The following is a 23,461-nucleotide window of genomic DNA, read 5'->3' as shown; positions in this document are numbered from 1 at the left end:
TATTTGGTCTCTCCCTCTCAGGAAATCCCGCTGTCAGAAATCTTGCAGTTGGATCCACCTCGGGATTTTACAAATCTGGCTCAAGGCAGCAACCCTCACTGTTTTGAGATAATAACTGACACCATGGTGTACTACGTTGGAGAGAATCTCGGAGGCAACTACCAGAATCACGCCTTGGCTGCCACAGGAGTAGGTTTAGACGTCGCTCAGAGCTGGGAGAAGGCCATTCGACAAGCCCTAATGCCGGTAACACCACAAGCCAGTGTTTGCACCACAGTTGGTCAAGGCAAAGAACACAGTAAGTAATTCTCACCCTTGAAGCATGTTGGGCTTATTATTTGTAAAACAAAAGCAAAAACACTTTTTCACACAGAGAGTTGTGAGTCTGTGCAATTCTCTGCCTCAGAGGGCAGTGGAGGCTGGTTCTCTGGATATTTTCAAGAGAGCGCTAGATAGGGCTCTTAAAGATAGCAGAGTCAGGGGGTATGGGGAGAAGGCAGGAACGGGGTACTGATTGTGGATGATCAGCCATGATCACATTGAGTGGCGTTGCTGGCTCGAAGGGCTGAATGGCCTATTCATGCACCTATTGTCTATAATTTATATGAAGGAGTGATGATTGGGCAAAGAACACCACGTTTTGTCATTTTCTTTTGGAGATATCAAAACCTGTTTTTTTTTCTAACGCACTTCGATCAAGCTTAAGACACCCGGGTTCGATCCTGACCTCGGATGCAATGTGCAGGGGAGCTTGCAGGTTCTCAGTTTGACTGCTGCATAGCTTTCCCCTGGGTGCTCCTGTTTCCACCCATATCTCGAAGACGTGTGGGTTTGTCGTATAGTCAAACAGCGTGGAAACATGGCCTCCGGCCCAACTTGCCCAAATAAGCCTGCCCTGTGTTGTTGCTCTCTCTGTTTATTGGTGGGATAAACATTTTCGCACTGGACTTTGGCTTCAATGTAAATTTGGTGTAATGCATCAATGTATTTCAGTCTGAAGAAGGGTCTCGACCCGAAACATCACCCGTTCCTTCTATCCAGAGATGCTGCCTGCCCTGCGGAGTTACTCCAGAATTTTGTGTCTGTCTAAATGTATTTCAGTAATGCCTCCTGAACTCTGCTATGTTTCACTTTCTTACTGCTTGCTGAGCATGGTGCTCAACATGATCATTATTTAGCTATAAACTGCCATTATTAGAGTTACTCGCTTCTCTTTCGCTGCAATTTGAGGCATCAAGGTGTGAAAATTGGTGTAGAAATGTAAATTCAATCTTTTCTGAAGTCCCAACCTGTCCGTTTCCCTCTATAGATGCTGCCTGACTTGCTGAGTACTACCAGCACTTTGTTTTTGTTTTGTTGAGGATTCAGCACCTGCAGATTTTAGTGCCTTCAACCTTTCTTTCCTTGTTGGTTCATCCTATTAAATAGATCTACAACAGTTACTCGGACAATTGAGACAATTGGTTTTAGTTTAGTTTTAATTTAGCTTAGTTTAGAGATGCAGCATGGAAACAGGCCCATTGGCCCACTGAGTCCACACTGACCATGTTCTCAATAGTTCTATGTTATCCCACGTTCCCATCCACTCCCTGCACACTAGAGACAATTTACAGAGGCCAATCAACCTACATACCCGCACGTCTTTGGGATGTGGGAGGAAACTGGAGCACCCGAAGGAGTCCCACTCGGTCACAAGGAAAAGGTGCAAACACCACACAGACAGAACCTGAGGTCAGGATTGAACCTGGGTCTCCAGCGCAGTGAGGCAGGAACTCTACAACTGCTCCATCGTACCGTCCTTGATTCATAGTGATGTTTCATGACATCAGACTTTTACAATGGTGAGAAAGTCGAGATACACTTCAACCTTCCCTTTGCCTCCTGACTTCCAATTGAGTGGGTATCTGGAGAGGGTCCTCTAGCTAGGACACTAGCTGACTTCCCACACCACATTCTGGGCAGCAGGGTGAATTATTGTACACAAAACACTCCCAGACAGTGGAGGATAAATTAACCTTCACTAGTTTTATTTTTATCTCTGTCCCTCATCCACAATCGGGCGATGTTTGGATGAGAATTATTTCTAACAAATTAGCAGTTGCATTACTGATTCGATCTTCAAAATATTAGTGATTAGGATGTCATTAGTTGTGGGCAGCATATTGACACAGCAGTAGAGTTGCTGCCTCACGGTGCCAAGTACCCGTGTTTGATCCTGACTTCAGGTGCTGTCTGTGTGGAGTTTGCATGTTCTCCCTGTGACCGCATGGGTTTGCTCTGGGTGCTCCGATTTCCTTCCACAACCCAAAGACGTGCGGGTTTGTAGGTTAATTGTCCCCTGTGAAATTGACTATATTGCATGGGGAGTGGATGAGAAAGTGGAATAATGTAGAACTAGTGTGCCATAAATTCATGGATTCATAGAGTTATACAGTGTGGAAACAGGCCCTTCGGCCCAACTTGCCCACGCCAAACAATATGCCCCATCTACAGCAGTTCCACCTGCCTGCATTTGGCCCATCTCCCTCTAAACCTATCCTATCCTTGTGCCTATCTAAATCCTTCTTAACGTTGTGATAGTACCGCCCTCAAACACCTCCTCCGGCAGCTCATCCACCATCCTTTGTGTAAAAAAACGTTACCCCTCAGGTTCCTATTAAATCGTTCTGCCCTAACCTTAAACCTATATCCTCTGGTTCTCGGTTCTCTGCTCTGGGCAAGAGATTCTGTGGGTTTCCCTATCTATTCCTCTTATGATGTGTCTGTCATAGTGTGAATGGGTGATTGATGGACAACATGGACCTGGTGGGCTGAAGGGCCTTTTTCCATGCTGGATCTCTTTAAATAATAAACAGATCAGGATGGGGGGATTGGTTAGTATTCTGTATCTGAAAATGCAGTTTCTGTAAATTCCCAACAAAAATATATCTCGTACAGTACTGGTTTGCTGCACTGTAATTACTGAAGAATCTTCATTGTGCATCTTACAAATAATCAGTATCTTATTGAATTATTACAATCTGTATTCAGTTGATTCTGGAATTGATGGATAAGTTTAGAATTGAAGTCAAGGTGGTAATCACAAATTTGCCATCCGCGCCCTGTCTGACCTGGTCTTGAATCCAGATCTATAACAATGCCGTGGACTACAAACACTTCTTTTGAAATTAGGGAAGTTAATTGTGTGAATTAATATTATAAAAAACGGTACTTAATTACGGATTAGTTTCTGGCCAGCATGACTCATTCTCTCAAGATGAGCAAGGAAATTGACATTATTGAAAGTTAAAGGGGTTTATTACAAAAATTCTACAAGTTTTTTGAAATTGGTAATCTGCTTTGAGGTTGAGACACAAGGAACTGCAGATGCTGGGTTACAAAAAAAAAGACACAAAGTGCTGGAGTAACTCAGCAAGGGCAGCATCTCTGGAGAATATGGATAGGTGACGTTTTGGGTCGGCAATTCAAGAAAGGTTCCGACTCGAAACATCACCTATTCATATCCTCCACAGATGCTGCATGGCCCTCTGAGTTACGCCAGCACTTTGTGTCCTTTTGTCATGCTTTGAGGTATATTATCTGTAACCGGTGGCAGTAATGTCTTTGGTCCCCATAATTGCTAACTATTCTCATGTCCATTATATCCCCACATGAGTTCCTGAAGGGTGAATTGGAGGGTATTAGCTAGAAGGCGAGGTTGAACAAACATGGATTGTTTTCTCTGGAACGTCGAGGTTGAGGGGAGACCTGATAGTAGTATATAAAATTATGAGAGGCTTAGATAGGGTGGACAGTCAGAACCTTTGTCTCAGGATGAAAATGTCAAAGACTAGTGGGCATAACTTTAAATCAAGAAGGAAAAACTTTAAAGGAGATGTGCTGGACAGGTTTCTCTTATACAGAGAGTGGTGAGTGCCTGGAATGCAGTGCCAGGGATGGTGGTGGAGGTAGATATGATAGTGGGTTTTAAGAAGCTTTTGTATCGGCACGTGGATATACAGGGAATGGAGGGATATGGATCACATGCAGACCAGGGATATGAGTTTATCTTGGCATCATGTTCAGCATGGACATTGTGGGTCGAAGGACCTGTTCCTGTGCTGTGCTGTTCTATATTCTAAGTGAATAAGGGAGCTCTATTTCCCACCACCTCCTACACCAAGCAGAATATCCTGAGGCAAATTACAAGCTTACAAAACGCATCCTCAGAATTAATCTTCAAAGACCAAGATTGTGCTGAGATTTTGGACTCGACTTGTGAGGAGCAAGATGCAGTGCATTTAATCAGAATATCAATAATCTGCTTTAAATTCTGGTATTTTGAATGAAAACCAAATCATTGCACCTTTACTATTATTTAAACCTTCCTCTATCTGTCTGCCATTTACTAAAATTTTGTTCCACAATTTCCAAAGTCCACTGATAATGGTTGTGCATTTATATTTCACTGCTAACTTACTTGGTTTAAATTTAAAGTGGAGTAAAAGATAGGCCTCTGTCAACAAAACCAATGTAGCAATCATTGTACACTATGTAAGTAGTTAAATGCAGAGTGCAATAAAAAAAGCTGAAGGAAATTCTCTTGAGGTCAGACAACACGTGGAGAGAGAATGATGTTTCAGTTCAACGATTGTTCTAGCAGAACTAGGTCCTTATTCATTAGTTCTGAGGAAAGGTTATTGAACTGATATCTTTCTCTCACCACAGATGATGTCCAAGCTGCTAAGTGTTTCAACCTTTTTCTGAATTTACTTAGCTCCTATATCTTCCCACAATCCCTGTCAGGGTGTGGAACGATGGTACGCAGAAACAAGGAACTGCAGATGCTGGTTCACAAAAAAAGACACAATGCTGGAACAACTCAGTAAGTCAGACAGCATCCCTGGAGAAAATGGAAAGGTGACAGTTTGGGTCGTGACCCTTCTTTAGGCAATGGTAAAGGTATTTTAAAGGAGATCTTTTTGAGTGCATCGAGCTGATAGAGCTGCCGCCTCATAACACCAGAGACCGGGTTCGATCCTGACCTCCAGTGCTGCCTGTGTGGCGTTTGCACATTCTCCCTGTGTCCATGTGGGTTTTTTCCAAGTCCTGGTCCCTCCCACATCCCAAAGACATGCAGCTTTGTAGGTTAATTGTCCTCTATAAATTGTACCCTAGTGTGTCAGGAATGGAGCAGAAAGTGGGATAACATGGAACTACTGGGAACGGGTCAGCTATGTTTTTCAGCAGCAGAATTTCAGAAGCAGAATACAGCATTTAAAATACAATTGACAGGTACAAGGATGGGAAAGGCTTAAAGGTAATGCAGGTAATGCAGGTAAATGCGACTAGCGTAGATAAGGTGGCTTGATCGGCATGGACGAGTTGGGCTGATGGGCCTGTTTCCATGCTGTATGATTCTGCAACTCCATGACAAAATGTATCTGTGTTCCGTGCTTAACTCTTGCAACAGGGAACAAATAGCTGCCTATGGAAATTATCATTTTACAAATGAAAATAGTCATTCAGCACAGAAGCAGGCCCTTCAGCCCAACTTGACCGAGATGCCCCATCTAAGTTAGTCTCAACTGCCTGCACCTGCCCTCTACAACTGCCCTCTACACTTTTCCTGTCCAAATGTCTTTTAAATATTGTCATAGTATCTGCCTCGACTACCTCCTCTGGCAGAAAAGAAAAACAAGTTGACCTTATTTTAAGTAATTTATGTTCTTAACTAGGTTGGCAGGGAAACTTCAGACTATCATGCAGTGAATACAGATGGAACCCAGTTAGGGTGACATCAAAGAGAGAACAGGTTAAGCAGTGAACATTCTGGAAGGCAAAGATCTGGGAGATGACAACATTCTTGTTTTAATTGAGCCGGATGCTTGGTATTTAATTAGACATTAGTTCTTTTGATGTGGAATGCTCTGCTTGAAAGGCAGGTGAATGTAGGAGCAAAAGGAAGTGTTGCAAGGACTGCAGAAGAGAGAGCAATGGAGGGAACTAGCTATTTGCTCCCTACAGTCAATGAAGTAATCACCTTCTGCGATGTGAGATTGTGTAATCTATTTCCCGCACATCCTCCCATGGACTCCTTGCATTCAGAGGCTGTCAGTGGGCTGTGTATGAGTGGGCCTGCAATTCATCCTCCAGCACCTAGACCACCAGGGGACCCATGCAAGGATTTTGTTTGTTGATTTTAGCTCTGCATTCAACACCATTGTGCCAGAGCTACTACACTCCAAACTCTCCCAGTTGACTGTGCCTGAACCCCTCTGTCAGTGGATCACCAACTTCCTGACAGACAGGAAGCAGCATGTGTGGTTTGGAAAGCACATCTCGGACCCGTGGACCCTCAGCATAGGAGCACCGCAAGGCTGCGTACTCTCCCCTCTCCTCTACTCTCTCTACACCAATGACTGCACCTCCACAGACTCCTCTGTCAAGCTTCTCAAGTTTGCGGACGACACAACCCTGATTGGACTGATCCAGGATGGGGAGGAATCTGCCTACAGATAGGAAGTGTCATAACTGGCATCCTGGTGCCATCGCAACAGCCTGGAGCTCAATGGTCTTAAGACAGTGGAATTGATAGTAGACTTCAGGAGAGCTCCCCCTCCGCTCACCCCACTCACCATCAACAACACCACAGTCACATCTGTGGAGTCTTTTAAGTTCCTTGGAACCATCATCTACAGGGGCCTTAAATGGGGGGGCCACCATCGACTCCACAGTCAAAAAGACAGAACAGAGGATGTACTTCTTGCAGCAGCTGAGGAAGCACAATCTGCTACAGGCAATGATGGTCCAATTCTACACGGCCATCGTAGAGTCTGTCCTCACCTTCTCCATCATGGTCTGGTTTGGCTCAGCCACCAAGCACGATATCCAGAGGCTGCAGCGAATTGTCCAATCAGCTGTGAAGGTTGTTGGCTGCAACCTTCTCCTCCATTGACGAACTGTACACTGCAAGGGCCAGGAAGCGAGCAGGTAAGATCAACTCTGACCCCTCTCACCCTGGCCACAAACTCTTTGAAGCACTTCCCTCTGGAAGGCAACTCCGGACTGTCAAAGCCGCCACAGCCAGACATAAAAACAGCTTTTTACCACGAGCAGTAGCTCTACTCAATAACCAAAAGTCATGTCCGACAGGCAAAAATCTTGAGAATGAAGCAAAACTCATCCAGAGGCCATTCAACTCACAGTATGCTTGCGATCATATATCGGGGCGATGAGCATAAGAGTCAGGAAGTCATGATGCAGCTTAATAGGACTTTGGTTAGGTCGCATTTGGAGTATTGCATGCAGTTCTGATTGCCCCATTACAGGAAGGATGTGGAGGCTTTCAAAAGGATGCAGAGGAGGTTTACCAGAATGGGATAGAGTGTATGAGCTGTAGGAAGAGGTTGGACAGACTTGGATTGTTTTCTCTGGATCGCCGGAGGTTGTGGTGAGCTCAGAGACCTAATAGAAGTATATACAATTATAGTGTAGACAGTCAGAATCTTTATCCCAGGGTGGAAAAGTCAAGGACTAGAGGATATAGCTTTAAGGGAGAGGGACAAAGTTTAAAGGAGATGTGCGGGGCAAGTTTTTTACACAGTGAATGCTTGGAGTACACTGCCAGGTATGGTGGTAGGGACAGATACAATAGTGACATTTAAGAGATTTTTAGATAGGCACATGGATATGTACAGAGTGGAGGGATACTGACCATGACCTGCTAAATTTTTGTAAGGTTTCCTTGAGACTCTTGAAAGGTGCCCATAAATAAAATTTATTATTATTATTATTATGTGCAGGCAGATAAGAGTTGGTCTTGGCATCATGTTCGTCAGACATTATGGGCCTGTGCTTGTGCTAAACTATTTGATGTTCTATGAATGAATGGAGCTATGCTCACTGTTGCCACTTAATGTTTATTTTTTTAGAAATTGTTTTTCACTCTTCCATCTTCTGCTGCCTCCAACTTTTATTATTTTCTCTTCTTCGTTCGTGTCCACACACACCACTTCCTCCACCTCAGAAAATGAACATTCAATATTTTATTTTCCAGAGCTCTGTCAAAAGCCACAGAAAGAAACATCTAGAGGAAGGAAGCAAGAATAAACAAATGTGACCTTTATTTGCATAGTGCAGCGGAGCCTAGCAATGTGAATATTGTCTCACCCCAGAACAAGTTAATGACGGGTGCAGCACTCTTGCTAATCTAGATGCTCACATAGTTAAAGTAAAGGGGCAAACCAAGTAATTACAAGCCAAAGAGTTTAATGTCAGTGGCAGGGAATTTGCCTGAATCTATTACAAGGCGGAATGTTGTTAATTAGAGAGAACGAGGATTTTTGTGGAAGAACTTTTATGGCTGCCTATAACCTAGCAAAGGTCTTTGATGGTTGAAGGAAAGATGGAGGTGGTGATCCCTTCATGTCCCACAGTTTGAATTTTTAGAATGAATTCAGTTCCAATTTCTTAGAAAATTTTGAGATTATTGAATCGGAATGGGAACAAAAATATTTGAATGTTTAAATTTAGAAGGAGATAGAAAACTCTACAAGTGCCAAATTGGTGGAAGGTTAGTTGTTAATTTTAAATTATAGTGACTGAAGGTCTTCCATTAACAGAATATCGTGATGGGAAAGAAAGGACAGATTGAGTTATGTCAGCTAAACTAATTGAATAGGTAGGATAGGTCTGAGCCGCTAGTCCTGTCATTATATTCACATTTCCCTAATGGGCCTGTCCCACTTACACGACTTTATCAGCGAATGCTGGCACCCCGTCATAGTTTGCTACAGGTCACCGAAAATTTTCAACATGTTGAAAGTCCAGCGGAGACCAGAACAAGGTACGACTCTTTGGGCGATTACTCATGACCATACAGGCTTCCCGCTGCGACATGTCGCCTGTATGGTCGTGAGTAATCTCCTCAGTCACCCAAAGAGTCATAGCGTCTTTCTGGTCGCCGCTGAATTTTCAACATGTTGAAAAATTTCGCCAACCTGCAATGACCTATGATGGGTGCCTGCAGTCGCCGAAAAAGTTGCGTAAGTGGGACAGGCCCATAAGAATAAAGGGTGATCTTTCAATCATTAATATGGATACGATAGATTTAGTGGGATATGGGCCAAACGCAGGCAGGTGGGCCTAGTGTAGATGGGGCATGTTGGTCGGCATGTGCAAGTTGGGCCGAAGGGCTTGTTTCACTAGACAACAGGTGCAGGAGTAAGCCATTCAGCCCTTCGAGCCAGCACCGCCATTCACTGTCATCATGGCTGTCATCCACAATCGGTACCCCATTCCTGCCTTCTCCCCATATCCCTTGACTCTGCTATCTTTAAGAGCTCTATCTAACTCACTTGAAAGCATCCAGAGAATTGGCCTCCACCAGATTTTTTGTGGAACACTGTATGACTCAAAGTCATCCCCCTTATGAATCATTAAGGCTTTGGTTTTCCTTTTTGTATATCTGTGATTTGAATCAGAAAGATGGTGCACTTTGAAGAGAGCCCGAATTGGGGAAATTATGTTGAATGTATGAATAATAGACACAAAATGCTGGAGTAGCTCAGTAGGTCAATAGACAATAGACAATAGGTGCCATTCAATGTGATCAGCCAGGCAGCATCTCTGGAGAAAATGGATAGGTGACGTTTCGGGTCGGTTACCTTCTACAGTTCCAACCTGAAATGTCACCTATCCATGTTTTCCAGAGATGCTGTCTGACCCACTGAGTTAGTACAGCATTTTGGGGCTCTGGTATAAACCAGCATCTGCATTCCCTTGTTATTACAGTTGAATGTCCGAGTGACCCATTTCATTCAATTTCATCTCCCTTGATTAATACTTGCTGACCTCACCAGCCTTGTTCTCCGGGTGCATCGCTCCTTTACTTACACCCTTCCTCAGGCAACTCCGGACCAGTCTGGTCTCCTTATCTCTAGCTCCTGCCACTCACTCCATGCATCTGTCCATCAACCCACACATCACCTGTATCCACCCATCACTTGTCAACTTCATAGTGCCCCCACCTCTCTTTTCCACCATTCTCTCCCCCACCCGTAACCACCGGCCACAGTCAGTCTGAAGATGGGTCTCAACCTGAAACCTTGCCTGTCCATTCCTTCCACAGATGCTGCCTGATTTGCTGAGTTACTCCAGCACTTTGTGTTTTGCTCTAGATTCCAGCATCTGCAGTTCCTTGTGTCTCTGGTCTGTTTTGCCATTCGCAGAGATGATGTGATAAATCAGGGTTATCATTGAATGTAGCTGCCATTCCTCCATCCATTACTACCCCCAGTCACAAAAATGACTGCCTTATTAACAACCATTTGGTATTTACAGAATCTTTACCATCCTGAACAGCTAACAAGCTAAATAGTTTTTTAAAGACCCCAAGTACTGGAGTAACACAGCAACTCAGGCTGCATCTCTGAAGAACGTGGATAGATGATGTTTTGAGTCGGGACCCTTCTTCACCTATCCATGACCTCCAAAGATGCTGCCTGACCTGCTGAATTACTCCAACACTTTGTGTTTCTGTATGTAAACCAGCGTCTGCAGTTCCTTGTAGACCTAAATAATTTACTTGCTTGAACTCCATTTTGTACTCCTCCTATAAATGCTTCCATTCTGCTTGCCTGTGGATCAATGCCAAAAACTCCTTTTTCATCCCAGAGTCTTGAAGTTTATCATCTTGTAATTTCTTCTAACCTCTCTAATCATTTGTAAATGGGAACTTTGCTTCAATTCCTAACAGGTTTGAACATTGCTTTCGATGCAACTTAACCACACTAACCAATCCATGCTGAATGGAGCTTTACTCACCGAGGCCAAACGTACTTATTCTGACCAGATGTGTTGGCTTCTAAATTCTCCTCTGCTTTTAAGCCCTTCTGTATTCTTGTCGTACCTTCTTGATTTTATGTCCTCCCATGTGCATGCACTGAATATTTCTTGAAAATTATAGGCAAAACTATCATTGATTGTCCATCCTTGAATTAAATAGCATGCTAAACCATTTTACAAAGCAGCTAACAGTCAAACACATACATGCCCTCTAGTATTCAATATTTATATTCTGGAGAAAAAGGTTCTGACTGTCTACCTTATCTATGCCTCTCATTTTTATATACTTCTATCAGCTCTCCCTTCAACATGCAGCGTTGCGGAGAAAACAATCCAAGTTTGTCCAACCTCCTCTCCCTGTATTCAATACCACAGAATCCAGGCATAATTCTGGTAAATATCCCCCCCAGCCTCTCCAAAACCTCCACATCCTTCCTGTAATGGGGCAACCAAAACTGCAGGCTAATGTGGCCTAAACAAAGTCCTATAAAGCCACATTATAACTTCCTGACTCTAGTAAATGCCCTGACCTATAAATGCCTTCATTGCCACTCTGTCGACATGTGTTGCTGCTTTGTTAAGTTGAATTGAGTTTGAGATGAGTTTAGTTTCGCCAGTCAGCAGGAAGACAATACATGATTACAATCGAGCCATCCACAGTGTGTAGATATATGATAAAGGGAATAACGTGAATCACATTTAGTGCGAGGTAAAGTCCAGTAAAGCCCGATCATAGATAGTCCGAGGGTCTCCAAGGAGGTAGATAGTAGCTCAGGACTGTTCTCTAGTTGTTGATAGGATGGTTCAATTGTATTATAAATGCTGGGAAAAGACTGTCCCTGAATCTGGAGGTGTGCATTTTCACACTTCTGTACCTTATGCCTGATGGGAGAGGAGAGAAGAGGGACTAGTGGACGTTACATATATGTATATGCAGATTAAATACAGAATAGCAAAGTGTGGAGTCATGCATTTTGGTAGTAGGAATAAAGGCGTAGACTATTTTCTAAATCGGGATAGATTTCTGTGCAAAGGGACTTGGGAGCGCTGGTGCAGGATTCCCAAAAAGTTAATTTGTAAGTTTAATCGGTAGTAAGGAAGGCGAATGCAAAGCTAACATTTATTTCCAAAAGGCTACAATGCAGAAACAGGGATGTAATGCTGAGGCTTTATAAAGAAGTGGTCATACCGTATTTGGAGTATTGTGTGCAGTTTAGGGCCACGTATCTGTTGGCATTGGAGAGGGTCCAGAGGAGGATTACAAGAATGATTTCAGGGATGATAAGGTTAATATATGATGAGCTTTTGATGGCACTGGGCCTGTACTCATTGGAGTTTCGAAGGATGAGGGGGCACTTTATTGAAACTTACCGAATAGTGAAAGTCCTGGACAGAGAGCTGAGAGAGAGATTGTGGAGAGGATGTTTCCACTAGTAGGAGAGTCTAGGACCTGAGGCCATAGCCTCAGAATAAAAGAATGTACCTTTAGAACGCAGATGAGAAGGAATTTCTTTAGTCTGAGAGTGGGTGAAGCTGTGGAATTCATTGCCACAGACAGCTGTGGAGGTCATCAATGGATATTTTTAAGGCGGAAATTGACCGATTGTTGATTGTAAGAGTGTCAGGGGGTGAAGGCAGGAGAATGGTGTTGAGAGGGAAGGATAGATGATTGAATGGTGGAGTAGACTTGATGGGCCGAATAGCCTTATTCTGCTCCTAGAACTTATGTTATAACCTTGTGGGTAATAATAGGCTACCTTCCCTGAAGGACAGTAGTGAACTAGATATGTTTTTATAGACTAGCTTTCCTTGTTGACTATTACAGATATCAGCCATTTATTTCACTATTTGAATCTGACTTCCTCAGTCATCTTGGACCCTTCCAGATCCTTGTAGTCCTGGTCTAAGGGCAGTAGACAAACCTCTTTCTACTTTTGCTGATTAATCGGTTATCCCTTAAAATTTGTTGTTACCCCAGCATCTTCTCTCAAACAGTCAGAACCTATTTCCCAATATGGAAAAAATCAAATATGGATTATGTGCAAACAGATAAGAGTTGGTCTTGGTTACATGTTCAGCACAGACGTGTTATTCCACTCATTGATTGTGGCTCAACAGCTCCCTGTTCATACGTTAGAGGAGCAGAATTAGGCCATTCTGCCCATTAAGTCTACTCCGGCATTCAAACATGGCTGATCTTTCCCTCTCAACCCCATTCTCCTGTCTTCTTCCAGTAACCACTGACACTAATTAAGAATCTGCCAATCTCTGAAAATTTCCCCTTTTTCCTCTTGCCCTCATATTTTAGGAACTAATTTCACTCTTTTAAATTAATTTGCATCTCCAAGCTGATCTCCTTCCTCTCCAGTTTTGCTGATTTGTCCTTTATTGTTTCGTGGTGAGGACAGGTTTTGTTTCCCGTCTCTCTCGCTGTCCTTGTGAACGGGACTATAAGACTCTGCCTTGATTCATTGCCATCATCGTGGTGATGGTGCTACAAGCATGCCCTGTGCCTTCCGGGATCCTCACCCCACAACAACAAAAGAATGGTTCAGGGTTGCAAACTTAAAGTCATCTGCATTCTGAAAGGCTTGGATGTTTCACTCCATTAAAGATGCTTTGTTAATATGTTAGTACATTGGATATCACTTTCTAATGACAGAAACTTGAGGAGATATCACCTATCATCTCCCAAGGTAGTAATTTGACAGCCAGGAAATACTCAATTGGCAGCAAATGCTGGGGGGGGGGGGGGGGTTTTGGAGTTTTTTGGAACCAAGGGTCTTACTTAGAGTCTTAGAGTCTTACTTTTGTTTTAGAGTTACAGCATGGAAACAGGCACTTTGGCGCACCAAGTCCACGCTGACCACCGATCACCCATTCACACTAGTTATGTTATCACTTTCACATCCACTTCTTTACACTCAAGTGAGGCATTCTAAAGAAGACAGTTGACCTACAAAGCCGCATGTCTTCGGGATGTGGGAGGAAACCGGAGCATTTGGATGTTACCCACGCAGTCACAGGGAGAACGTGCAAATTCCACACAGACAGCACCCAAGCTCAGGATCGAATCCGGATCTCTGGCCCTGCGAGGCAGCAACTCTACCAGCTATGCTACTGTGCCGCCGTTAACTATTTCTCATTCAACTCAACCTGCCTGATAGTCAAACGGTCATGTAGTCATACGGCACAGAAACAGGCCCTTCGGCCCAACTCGTCCATGCCGAACAAGTTGCCCCATCTACACTAGTCTCATTTGGCCCAAATCCCTCTTAGCCTTTCATATCCAGGCACCTGTCCAAATGTCTTTTAAATGCTGATATAGCACCAAATCTGCTGAGTATTAACAGCATTTCCCCTTAGATCACAAACATCGAATGTTTTTAATTTCAAGCTGAATTATTCAGAAAGCCCGTTGCTACATTTCAGAGGAAGTTAGATTAATGCGATCAAAAGGAGTCAAACTCGCTGATGGAGTTAGATTGTTGGGTGGGAGGAGGCTGTGTGAAATATAATACAAAAAACAGCATAACCAATTGTGATGGGTGGCCTATATGTGTGTGCATCAAAATGTATTTTGAATAATACAGATGATATTTCTGCTGTTGAATTATAACCTCAATTCCAACACTCCATTAATTATGTCCCTCCTTTTCATTCATTCCACAGATGACCTGTCTCTCAGCATCTCTGTATCTAACTGTCAAGTCCAGGAGAATGTGGTAAGTTGACCTTTATTCTTCCTTAAGTGTGCCAGTAAATTATAATAAATAAAACTTTAGACTTTTAGACTTCATAGGTTCTTAAGTTTTAGGAGCGGAATTAGGCCATTCTGCCCATCAAGTCTACTCTGGCATTCAATCATGGCTGGTCTATCTTTTCCTCACAACCCCATTCTCCTGCCTTCTCCCCATAAACCCTGACACCCTTACTAACCATCCATATCCATTGACTTGGCCTCCACAGCAATCTGTGGCAATGAATTCCGCAGATTCACCACCCCCTGACTAAAGAACTTTATAAGTGATAGGAGCATAATTCCTCCACATCTCCTTTCTAAAGGGATTTCAGGATTCCGTAGTCAGGATCAAACCTGAGTCTCTGGCACAGTAAGGCAGCCAATCTACCGCTGTGCCACCGTGCCACCCTAAATGTTTAGTCTGAGCATTCCTGCCCATCACATTGACTGCCGGCAGAAACCCATAATTAGCATGTTAACAAGCACATAGACAATAGACAATAGGTACAGGAATAGGCCATTCGGCCCTTCGAGCCAGCACCGCCATTCAATGTGATCATGGCAGTACCCCATTCCTGCCTTCTCCCCATATCCCCTGACTCCGGTATTTTTAAGAGCCCTATCCAGCTCTCTCTTGAAAGCATCCAGAGAACCTTCCTCCACCGCCCTTTGAGGCAGAGAATTCCACAGACTCACCACTCTCTGTGAGGAAAAAGTGTTTCCTCGTCTCCATTCTAAATGGCTTACTCCTTATCCTTAAACTGTGGCCCCTGGTTCTGGTCTCCCCCAACATCGGGAACATGTTTCCTGCCTCTAGCGTGTCCAAGCCCTTAACAATCTTATATGTTTCAATGAGATGCCCTCTCATCCTTCTAAACTCCAGAGTGTACAAGCCCAGCTGCTCCATTCTCTCAGCAGATGACAGTCCCGCCATCCCGGGAATTAACCTTGTAAACCTACGCTGCACTCCCTCAACAGCAAGAATGTCCTTCCTCAAATTAGGGGACCAAAACTGAACACAATACTCCAGGTGTGGTCTCACTAGGGCTCTGTACAACTGCAGGACCTCTTTGCTCCTATATTCGATTCCTCTTGTAAAGGCAACATGCCATTGGCTTTCTTCACTGCCTGCTGTACCTGCATGCTTACTTTCATAACCACATGTGGTTAAGGGCACAGTACAGAACAAACAGATGATCTACACTACATCTGTCATTAACCTTATCCAATTTTGTATTGCAGGACATCAGTTCGGTGTACCAAATCTTTGCTGACGAGGTTCTGGGATCAGGACAGTTTGGAATAGTTTACGGGGGTAAGTCAATACTGTTTATGTTTAAAGATGAGGCATGTAAAAAGTCCCGTAGGTCCTCCGAGTTCATGGCGACCATCGATCACCCGTTCACACTCGTTATCCCACTTTCTCAGAACAATTTACAGAGGGCAATTAACCTGCAAACGAGCACGACTTTGGGATGTGAGAGGAAACCGGAGGAAATCCACTCTCACAGGGAGAACATGCAAACTCCACACAGGCAGCACTCAAGAACAGGATAGAACCTAAATTATCTGGCACTGTTGAGGGCCTGTCCCACTTACGCGTACTTGGCTCTCAAATTACGCGACCTTGTGGTCGCTTGAGGCGTACGGGCACCATATGGCCGCGCTGGGCCGGTCCCACTTAGAAGCCCGGAGGGGTATGGAGTTGTGCGGGGTCGGTCCCGACATCGCGCGGGGCTCCGAAATTCTTGCAGTGAACAAAATCTTTGCGCGCCAACGGCCTGTCGCGGAACTGACGGCCAAAGTGGGACAGGCCCAAGAATCTGGCGCGACGCAACGTCTCACCTTCAACAGCAGCAGAAGCAGGCAAACGATCGCCGAACTCAGCCTGGGACTCACGGCCGTTGCGGTCCGGATCCGACCCCACTCCTACTCCAAGAAAATTGAAGATAGACACAAAATGCAAGAGTAACTCAGCGGGACCGGCAGCATCTCGGGAGAGAAGCAATGGGTGATTTCTGGTCAAGACCGTTCTTTTCAGACTGAAGAAGAGTCTCAACACGAAACGTCACCCATTCCTTCTCTCCAGAGATGCTGCCGGTCCCGCTGAGTTACTCCAGCTTTGTATTCATCTTCAAATGACGTCACGCGCTCCAGAAGGCTGTGCGTACGCATGTAACCTTTGCTCGACCGTCTCGGCTCAACGCGATCACGAGGTTGCGTAATTTGTGTGCCAAGGACACGTAAGTGGGACATCCCCTTTAGGTAGCAGCTCTACCAGCTGCGCATTGTGCTACAGTGATTGATATATTGCGGTCATTTTCCAAGCAGTGTTTTTACTCGGAACCACCCCAGCTACATTAATTTAATATACCTCCGTACCCAATGAACATAACTATAGAAGCATAGCTTTAAGCAAAACTTTAAATCCCCAGAACTTCCAGTTGTTATTTCCCTGTTTGAGCATTGATCAACAAAACAGAAAGTCATACATATTTGTCTCTTTACTGAAAGTTAATTATACGTGGCTCATCAGCAATGAACAAGTTGACTGCATCTGAAGAGAACAGAATTATCACCTTGCATTATTTGGGATGTCTGCAAATTTGTACAAGATGTCGGTGAGGCCACACTTAGAGTATACTGTGTTCAGTTTTGGTCACTCTGCTATAGGAAGGACGTCAGTAAGTTGGAAAGAGTGCAGAGAACATTTACAATTATGCCGCCAGGACTTGAGGGCCCGAAGGGTAGGCTAGGACTTTATTCCTTGGGGTACAAGAGGCTGAGGGGTGATCTCATACAGGTGAATAAAGTCATGACGGGAATAGATAGGGTGAATGCACAGAGTCTTTTCCGCAGGATAGAGGAAGCAAAAACAAGAGGACATATCTTCAAGGTGAGAGGGACGGGATTTAATCCGAATCTGAGGGGCAACTTTTTCACTCGGAGGGTGGTGGACATATAGAACGAGCTGTCGGAAGAGATAGTTGAAGCAGATACTATAATAAACTTAAAAGGCATGAATTGGAAAGGTTTATAGGGATAGGGGCCAAACGCGGGCAAATAGGACTAGCTTAGATGGGGCAGCTTGGTCGGCATGGAGGAGTTGGGTTGAAGGTTGTGTTTTCATGCTGTATGACTATGATTATGAGATATGAAAGGCCAACTTTGATGGGTTTTAATAGCATGGCATTTAATAGCTCCAGATCGACTGTTAAGAACTTCTCCAGAGGCTGTGATTTTTGTCGTTAATTAACTTTCAGAGAGAATGGACAGTGAACTTATTCAGAGGAACAGAAAGTCCAGATGAGAGTGAGCTAAACACGTAAGAAATGCTGCCACAGAATAGATACATTTAGTGAAGGATTTGCCTGTTCATTTTGTTTATTCAATGTACAGAAGGTAAAAGTGACATTTGGACAAATGCAATGTCATCAACTTAGTCGATTGTTTAATCTTCCTGAAAAAGTTACTTTTATAACAACTAAACAGGTCCGCTTCTTAATAAACAGACAACACACAAACTATTTGGTAGACCAGTTCAAAACTTTACTTATTATCGGCCGATGGAAGGGAGGGAGAACTCCAGTCAAGTGACCAACGTAGACACTTCACTGTCCTCAGTCCACTTCTCTGAACAACAGAATTACATTGCATTATATAGTGTTTTTTTGTCACCATATCACATTCCACAGACATTAGTCATGGTCAGAGGTACAGGGAAATAAAGGTTTCTACAGAATGCATCACATCAAAGGCATTTTGTCACAATCCCTTAGATCAATCTAGCTTCTCCTCTCTTGTCAGCTCCTCCCTCATAAACATAGGACACTTGGTTTACGACATCTTACTTTTCCAATCTAGCTAGCTCCTTCTCTGCTTCCTCTCTGTCACCTCGTCACTTGGGAGACAATGTTATAGTATTTATTATCTCACACACCGCAACCTGAGGCAAGCCTAATTTGAGACTAAATATAAGCTGTAAACTAGCCCAGAAGCCAATTTAATATCTTCTTATATTTTTAACCAAAATTCGGCTTTATCATTCCTTACAAGCAGCCCGTATTAAAAGTTCAGATTTTAGTTTTGATTTTAGTTTGGAGATACAGCGTGGAAACAGGTCCTTCGGCCCACTGAGTGCAGCGACTAACGATTACCCCATACATAGGGACAATTTACAGAGGCTAATTAACCTAAAAACAAGTGCGTCTTGGGGATGTGGGAGGAAACCAGAGCACCCGGAGGAAACTCACGCGAACACAGGGAGAACATGCAAACTCCGTACAGACAGCATAACTCTGTACAGACAATAGTAGTCAGGATCAAACCCAGGTCTCCTGCGCTGTTAGATAGCAACCCAGAGAGTTGTGAATTTGTGGAATTATCTGCCACAGAAGGCAGTAGAGGCCAATTCACTGGATGAATTTAAAAGAGAGTTAGATAGAGCTCCTGGGACTAGCGGAATCAAGGGATATAGGGAGAAGGCAGGCACGAGTTACTGATTGTGGATGATCAGCCATGATCACAATAAATGGCGGTGCAGGCTCGAAGGGCCAAATGGCCTCCTGCTGCACCTATTTTCTATGTTTCTACCACCGTGCCACCCTGAGTATTTAGTTTGAAATAATATGACCAGCACATAATAGTAAGATTAAACGAGAACTTACCAGTTTGAAGTTTGATCTGTATTTTATGAGGAGTTACGATGAGGGATTACGTGAAGAACCCGCTCAGCACGCATGCGCGGCATACTTCAAAGCAGCGGTGTGGAATCACAGATAGACACAGTTATTGAAGTAAACATAGTAAAGATAAGGAGACATCAGTTTATGAATTTGACCCATATTATTGAGGGCGGGAGCGGAGGGCACGTAATCCCTCATCGTAACTCCTCATAAAATACAGATCAAACTTCAAACTGGTAAGTTCTCGTTTAATCTTACTATTTTACTTCGGAGTCACGTGAGTGATACCGTGAAGATTTCAAAGCTCTGTGATTTCAAACCGTGTAACAGTTATTACTACATCACTGTCGAAGTCTTTGAGGGAGGAAGTGTGTTATCGTAACCAACCAATGAATCTGTTTGTAGAAAAACACAATGGTATTTTTTAACAATAACAACAAAGAAATTAAATTGCTCCCCTGGGCTTAAATTAAATATTTGCAGTCTGTAAAATCTTTCCTGCAAATAAAACAGGTTTTGCCAACGGCTTATTACAAAATTTCTGAACGGTCTTTCCCCCCACCATCCTGCTGTAGCCAGGATGTGGTTTATAGGCACGTCCATTCTTTTAGCCGTCGACGTGGATGCTGCCCTGGTGGAATGAAATTTGTACATGTTAGTTTTTATCCCAGCAGCTTTTAGCACCTGCTTGAGCCATCTCGAAATGGCTCGTCACCCGACCATAAGGTTTTTTATGACTGACCCACAAGGCTTTTCATCGCCCTCGAATATTTTGGTTGTGTCTATGTAGGATAGTAGGGTCATGGCACATAACCGTGTTTCTGGGTTCAGGTTTTCCCATGATACCCTTTGTAATTAGTCTCACCAGTTCAGCTTGTCCCTCTTGTTTCTTTAACGGAGAGGGGAAAAATACCATCTGGGGTGAATGTTGACCTGGTGGCAATTTTTCTAGTATGAATTGCATTTGTATTCACTAATGCCATTGAGTATATACTGATCACTCTTGATACTCTCCCATGTGTTAGTATTACTTTATATACTGGTAGGAACCAGACCCACCTACCTCCATGGTTATGGGTATTCTTCTGTTTCCTGCCGGTCCAACGAGAGTTGCACGTCATCTGTCGTGGCGTTGACGTTGGGGGTGGCACATTTTCCATGGGGTCCACTCTGGGCCCTGGTCTAAAGAAGACTTTCGGTGATAGAATGCGGACCCCGAGCTTTCATCAGTCCAATATGGTAGACGTTGACTGATGGACGCGATGGGGTGCTGCGGCGTAGGAATTACTGTTTTTGGTTTGCTCGTCCCGGCCCTGCCCTCATGAGCCGAAAGTTTTGTAAAATCTCTTGCATGTCCTTCATATGCTTTGTGAGGTTTTTGCCAAAGAGCAGTGGGTCTGGCTCAGTGGCTGGGGTATGCACAACCCCACAATGTAGGATTTTATGGCAGGTCTTATGACTTGTTTACGAAGGTTGTGGTCATCTCCGTATTTGTCCATGGAACGAGGAAAAAAACGATGTGATGGCTGACGTCAGGCTTTTAACGGCCTCCTGCACGTGGGGTTGCCACATAGCTGTCCACCACACCTAGCAGCTCTTCCTGTTCCTGCACCCCTTGCATACTCCCGAGATCTTCAGCCCCTGTTCTTGACCAGCCCAGTCCTGGTCACCAAAGCTATCCTCTGGAAAGGAGGAAGCAATGGACAGTGCACAAGGCACTGTGCAGAGAGTGCCTGACACCCCTCTGCGAGAGCGCCCCTCCTGGGGTGCACCTCCCTGGAGCTCCTGCTCCAAGAGCCGCTCCATGCGGCTCAGGCGGCTGTCTTTCCCTCGGTGCGGGTGGAAAGACGTCCCGTCCGATAAGTCGGAGCCACCGGCCGGACGCCTCTTCCGTGGCGGTACTTCCAGCCCGCTGCTCAGGCGCTAGCGGGCTGGGCCCGGCGCGGTGTCGGGATAGCGGAGCGCGGGGTAAGTGATCCTACCGCCTTGATGCTGCCCCCGCGAGATGGAACGCTCCTCCGTGGAGTCGAGCGGGGGACAGGTCTGTTCTGTTGCTGCCCCCCCCCCCCCCCCCCCCCCCCCCCCCCCCCCCCCCCCCCCCCCCCCCCACCCAATGCTCCTCCGTGGAGTCGAGCGGGGGACAGGTTTGTTCTAGAGCCTTTCTTCTCTGCCGGACAGCAGAAGGCTCCCTGTGAAAGAAAAACCCGACGTCAGCTTACCTGACGGTCCGTTCTTTCACCTCCATAGCAGGAGCGCCTGACTCCCACTGTGCCGCTGTTGCTCTGCTGGACGTAATGTCGCGCATGCGTGCTGAGCGGGTTCTTCACGGAATCACTCACGTGACTCCGAAGTAAAATCAGAATTGTAATACCTATTCCAGAATTTTTGAGACACATTAAATGGTTCCTCTGAAATATTTTAAATTGTTTCTATTGAATTTATTCATGCGCAATTATTGTGATTTATCACTAGAGAGCATGGAAATAAGCCTTTCGTCCCCAATTGTCGATGCTGTACAAGGTGCCCCCACTATTATGAATATAATTCTAAGAACTTGGATGGCAGTCTACAATTATTTCTAGGAATATAGGCAAATCTCTAGATTAGCTGTGAAACTGGATTTTTTATTTGGCTAGGGCGGTTTTCTCCAAGTAGAGAGTTCCTCTGCCTTGACTCTGCTTGTACAGAGAACCAGGAATCCTAAAACCAACAGGATACGAAGTGCTGGAGTAACTCAGCGGGTCAGGCAACATCTCTGAAGAATCTGGATAGGTGACGTTTCTGATTGAGGTATCCGTATGAAAGTCGATCCCAGCCACGATTTTTTATTACATGTGGTCGATGGGGGTTATCAATAAATATTCCCTGAATAATACGTTGTAAATTTTCTTTTGTACTCGCAGGGAAGCACAGGAAGACTGGAAGGGATATGGCAATTAAAGTGATTGATAAAATGAGGTTCCCCACAAAACAAGAAAGCCAACTTCGTAATGAAGTCGCTATCCTTCAGGTAAGGAAGGCAAATGTTCGTGCAACTCTTCTAACAACACACAACATGAATCCAGCGATACCCACCAAGTGTTTGCCCTCAGTGGTCAGGCAGCATCTCCAAAGTAACATGTATAGGTGACAGTTCCGGTCGAGACCTTTCTTCAGATTGCTGAAGAAGGGTCCCCACCTTAAACGTCACCTATCTATGTTCACCAGAGATACTGCCTTACCCCTCTGACTTACTCCAGCACTTTGTGCCTTTTGTGTTAACTAGTATCTGCATTTCCTTGTTTCTACAATTGAATTGAATTTGTGTGGACTTATTCTAATTGGTAAATAAAACTCTGAGACAGGTTTAATATGGCTCAGCATTGAGCATAGGTTGTTAACCTCTCACAAAACATGGAAACAGGCCCTTTGGCCCACCAAGTCCACTCATCCATTGATCATCCGTCCACATTAGTTGTGTTATCCCACAATAATGTATTTAAGTAATTTGATAATTTGGGATTTTTTAAAATTAATTAAATATTTTCATGTTGTATTTCTAAATGTCTCCGCAAACCAACCTCCCTTCCATTGACTCCTCTACAATTCACGTTGCCTCCGCAAGGCCACCAGCATAATGAAAGACCAGTCATTCCCTCTTATCCCCACTCCTATCAAGCAAGAGGGACTTGCAACCCTCCGGATTCAGGGACAGGTTCTTCCCAGCTGTTATCAGGCAACAGAACGGTCCTTTCACCAACTAGAGAGCAGTCCTGGCCTGCCATTTACCCCTTTGGAGACCTTCGGACTATCTTTAATCAAACTTTGCTGGACTTTATCTTGCACTAAATGTATCTGTAGGATTGATTGTAGTAATGTACAGTCTTTCCGATGACTGAATAGCACACAACAAAAAAGCTTTTCATTCCATCTTGGTAGTTTAGTTTATCAATAATAAACTAAACTAAACTAATCATCAGAGACCTTCAGAAAGAGTGGAAAAGGCATTGGATGGCTTGACTATTCATTGGCCATCAAGGTAGTCCTTCAGTTCCCGCTTCTCTGGCCAAAATCACTCGTGTAGCACTCCACTTTGAAGAAACACACGAGGCGAAGTTGAGGGACAGGCCAGGTCAAGTGAGATCAAGCCTGATATTGCTTGGCTGTAACACCAACAAAGGTCGTGCCTATTCGGCCAAACAAAACCTATCCATTTCCTCCAGAGATG

General features: G+C 44.4%; 1 protein-coding gene across 1 annotated transcript in view; it reads left to right on the top strand.

Annotated features, from left to right (window-relative positions):
* Positions 1-23,461, top strand: part of prkd3 (protein kinase D3) — a 268,503-nt gene that overhangs the window by 230,322 nt on the left and 14,720 nt on the right. The window contains exons 12-15 of the mRNA XM_055639547.1: positions 22-298; positions 14,500-14,552; positions 15,812-15,884; positions 22,158-22,264. Coding sequence (XP_055495522.1) covers positions 22-298; positions 14,500-14,552; positions 15,812-15,884; positions 22,158-22,264 — 510 coding nt within the window. The remainder of the gene's footprint in view (positions 1-21; positions 299-14,499; positions 14,553-15,811; positions 15,885-22,157; positions 22,265-23,461) is intronic.

Source organism: Leucoraja erinacea, chromosome 8, assembly GCF_028641065.1.
Source record: "Leucoraja erinacea ecotype New England chromosome 8, Leri_hhj_1, whole genome shotgun sequence".
Classification (NCBI taxonomy): Eukaryota; Metazoa; Chordata; class Chondrichthyes; order Rajiformes; family Rajidae; genus Leucoraja; species Leucoraja erinaceus.
This window is presented reverse-complemented; position numbering and strand designations above follow the sequence as displayed.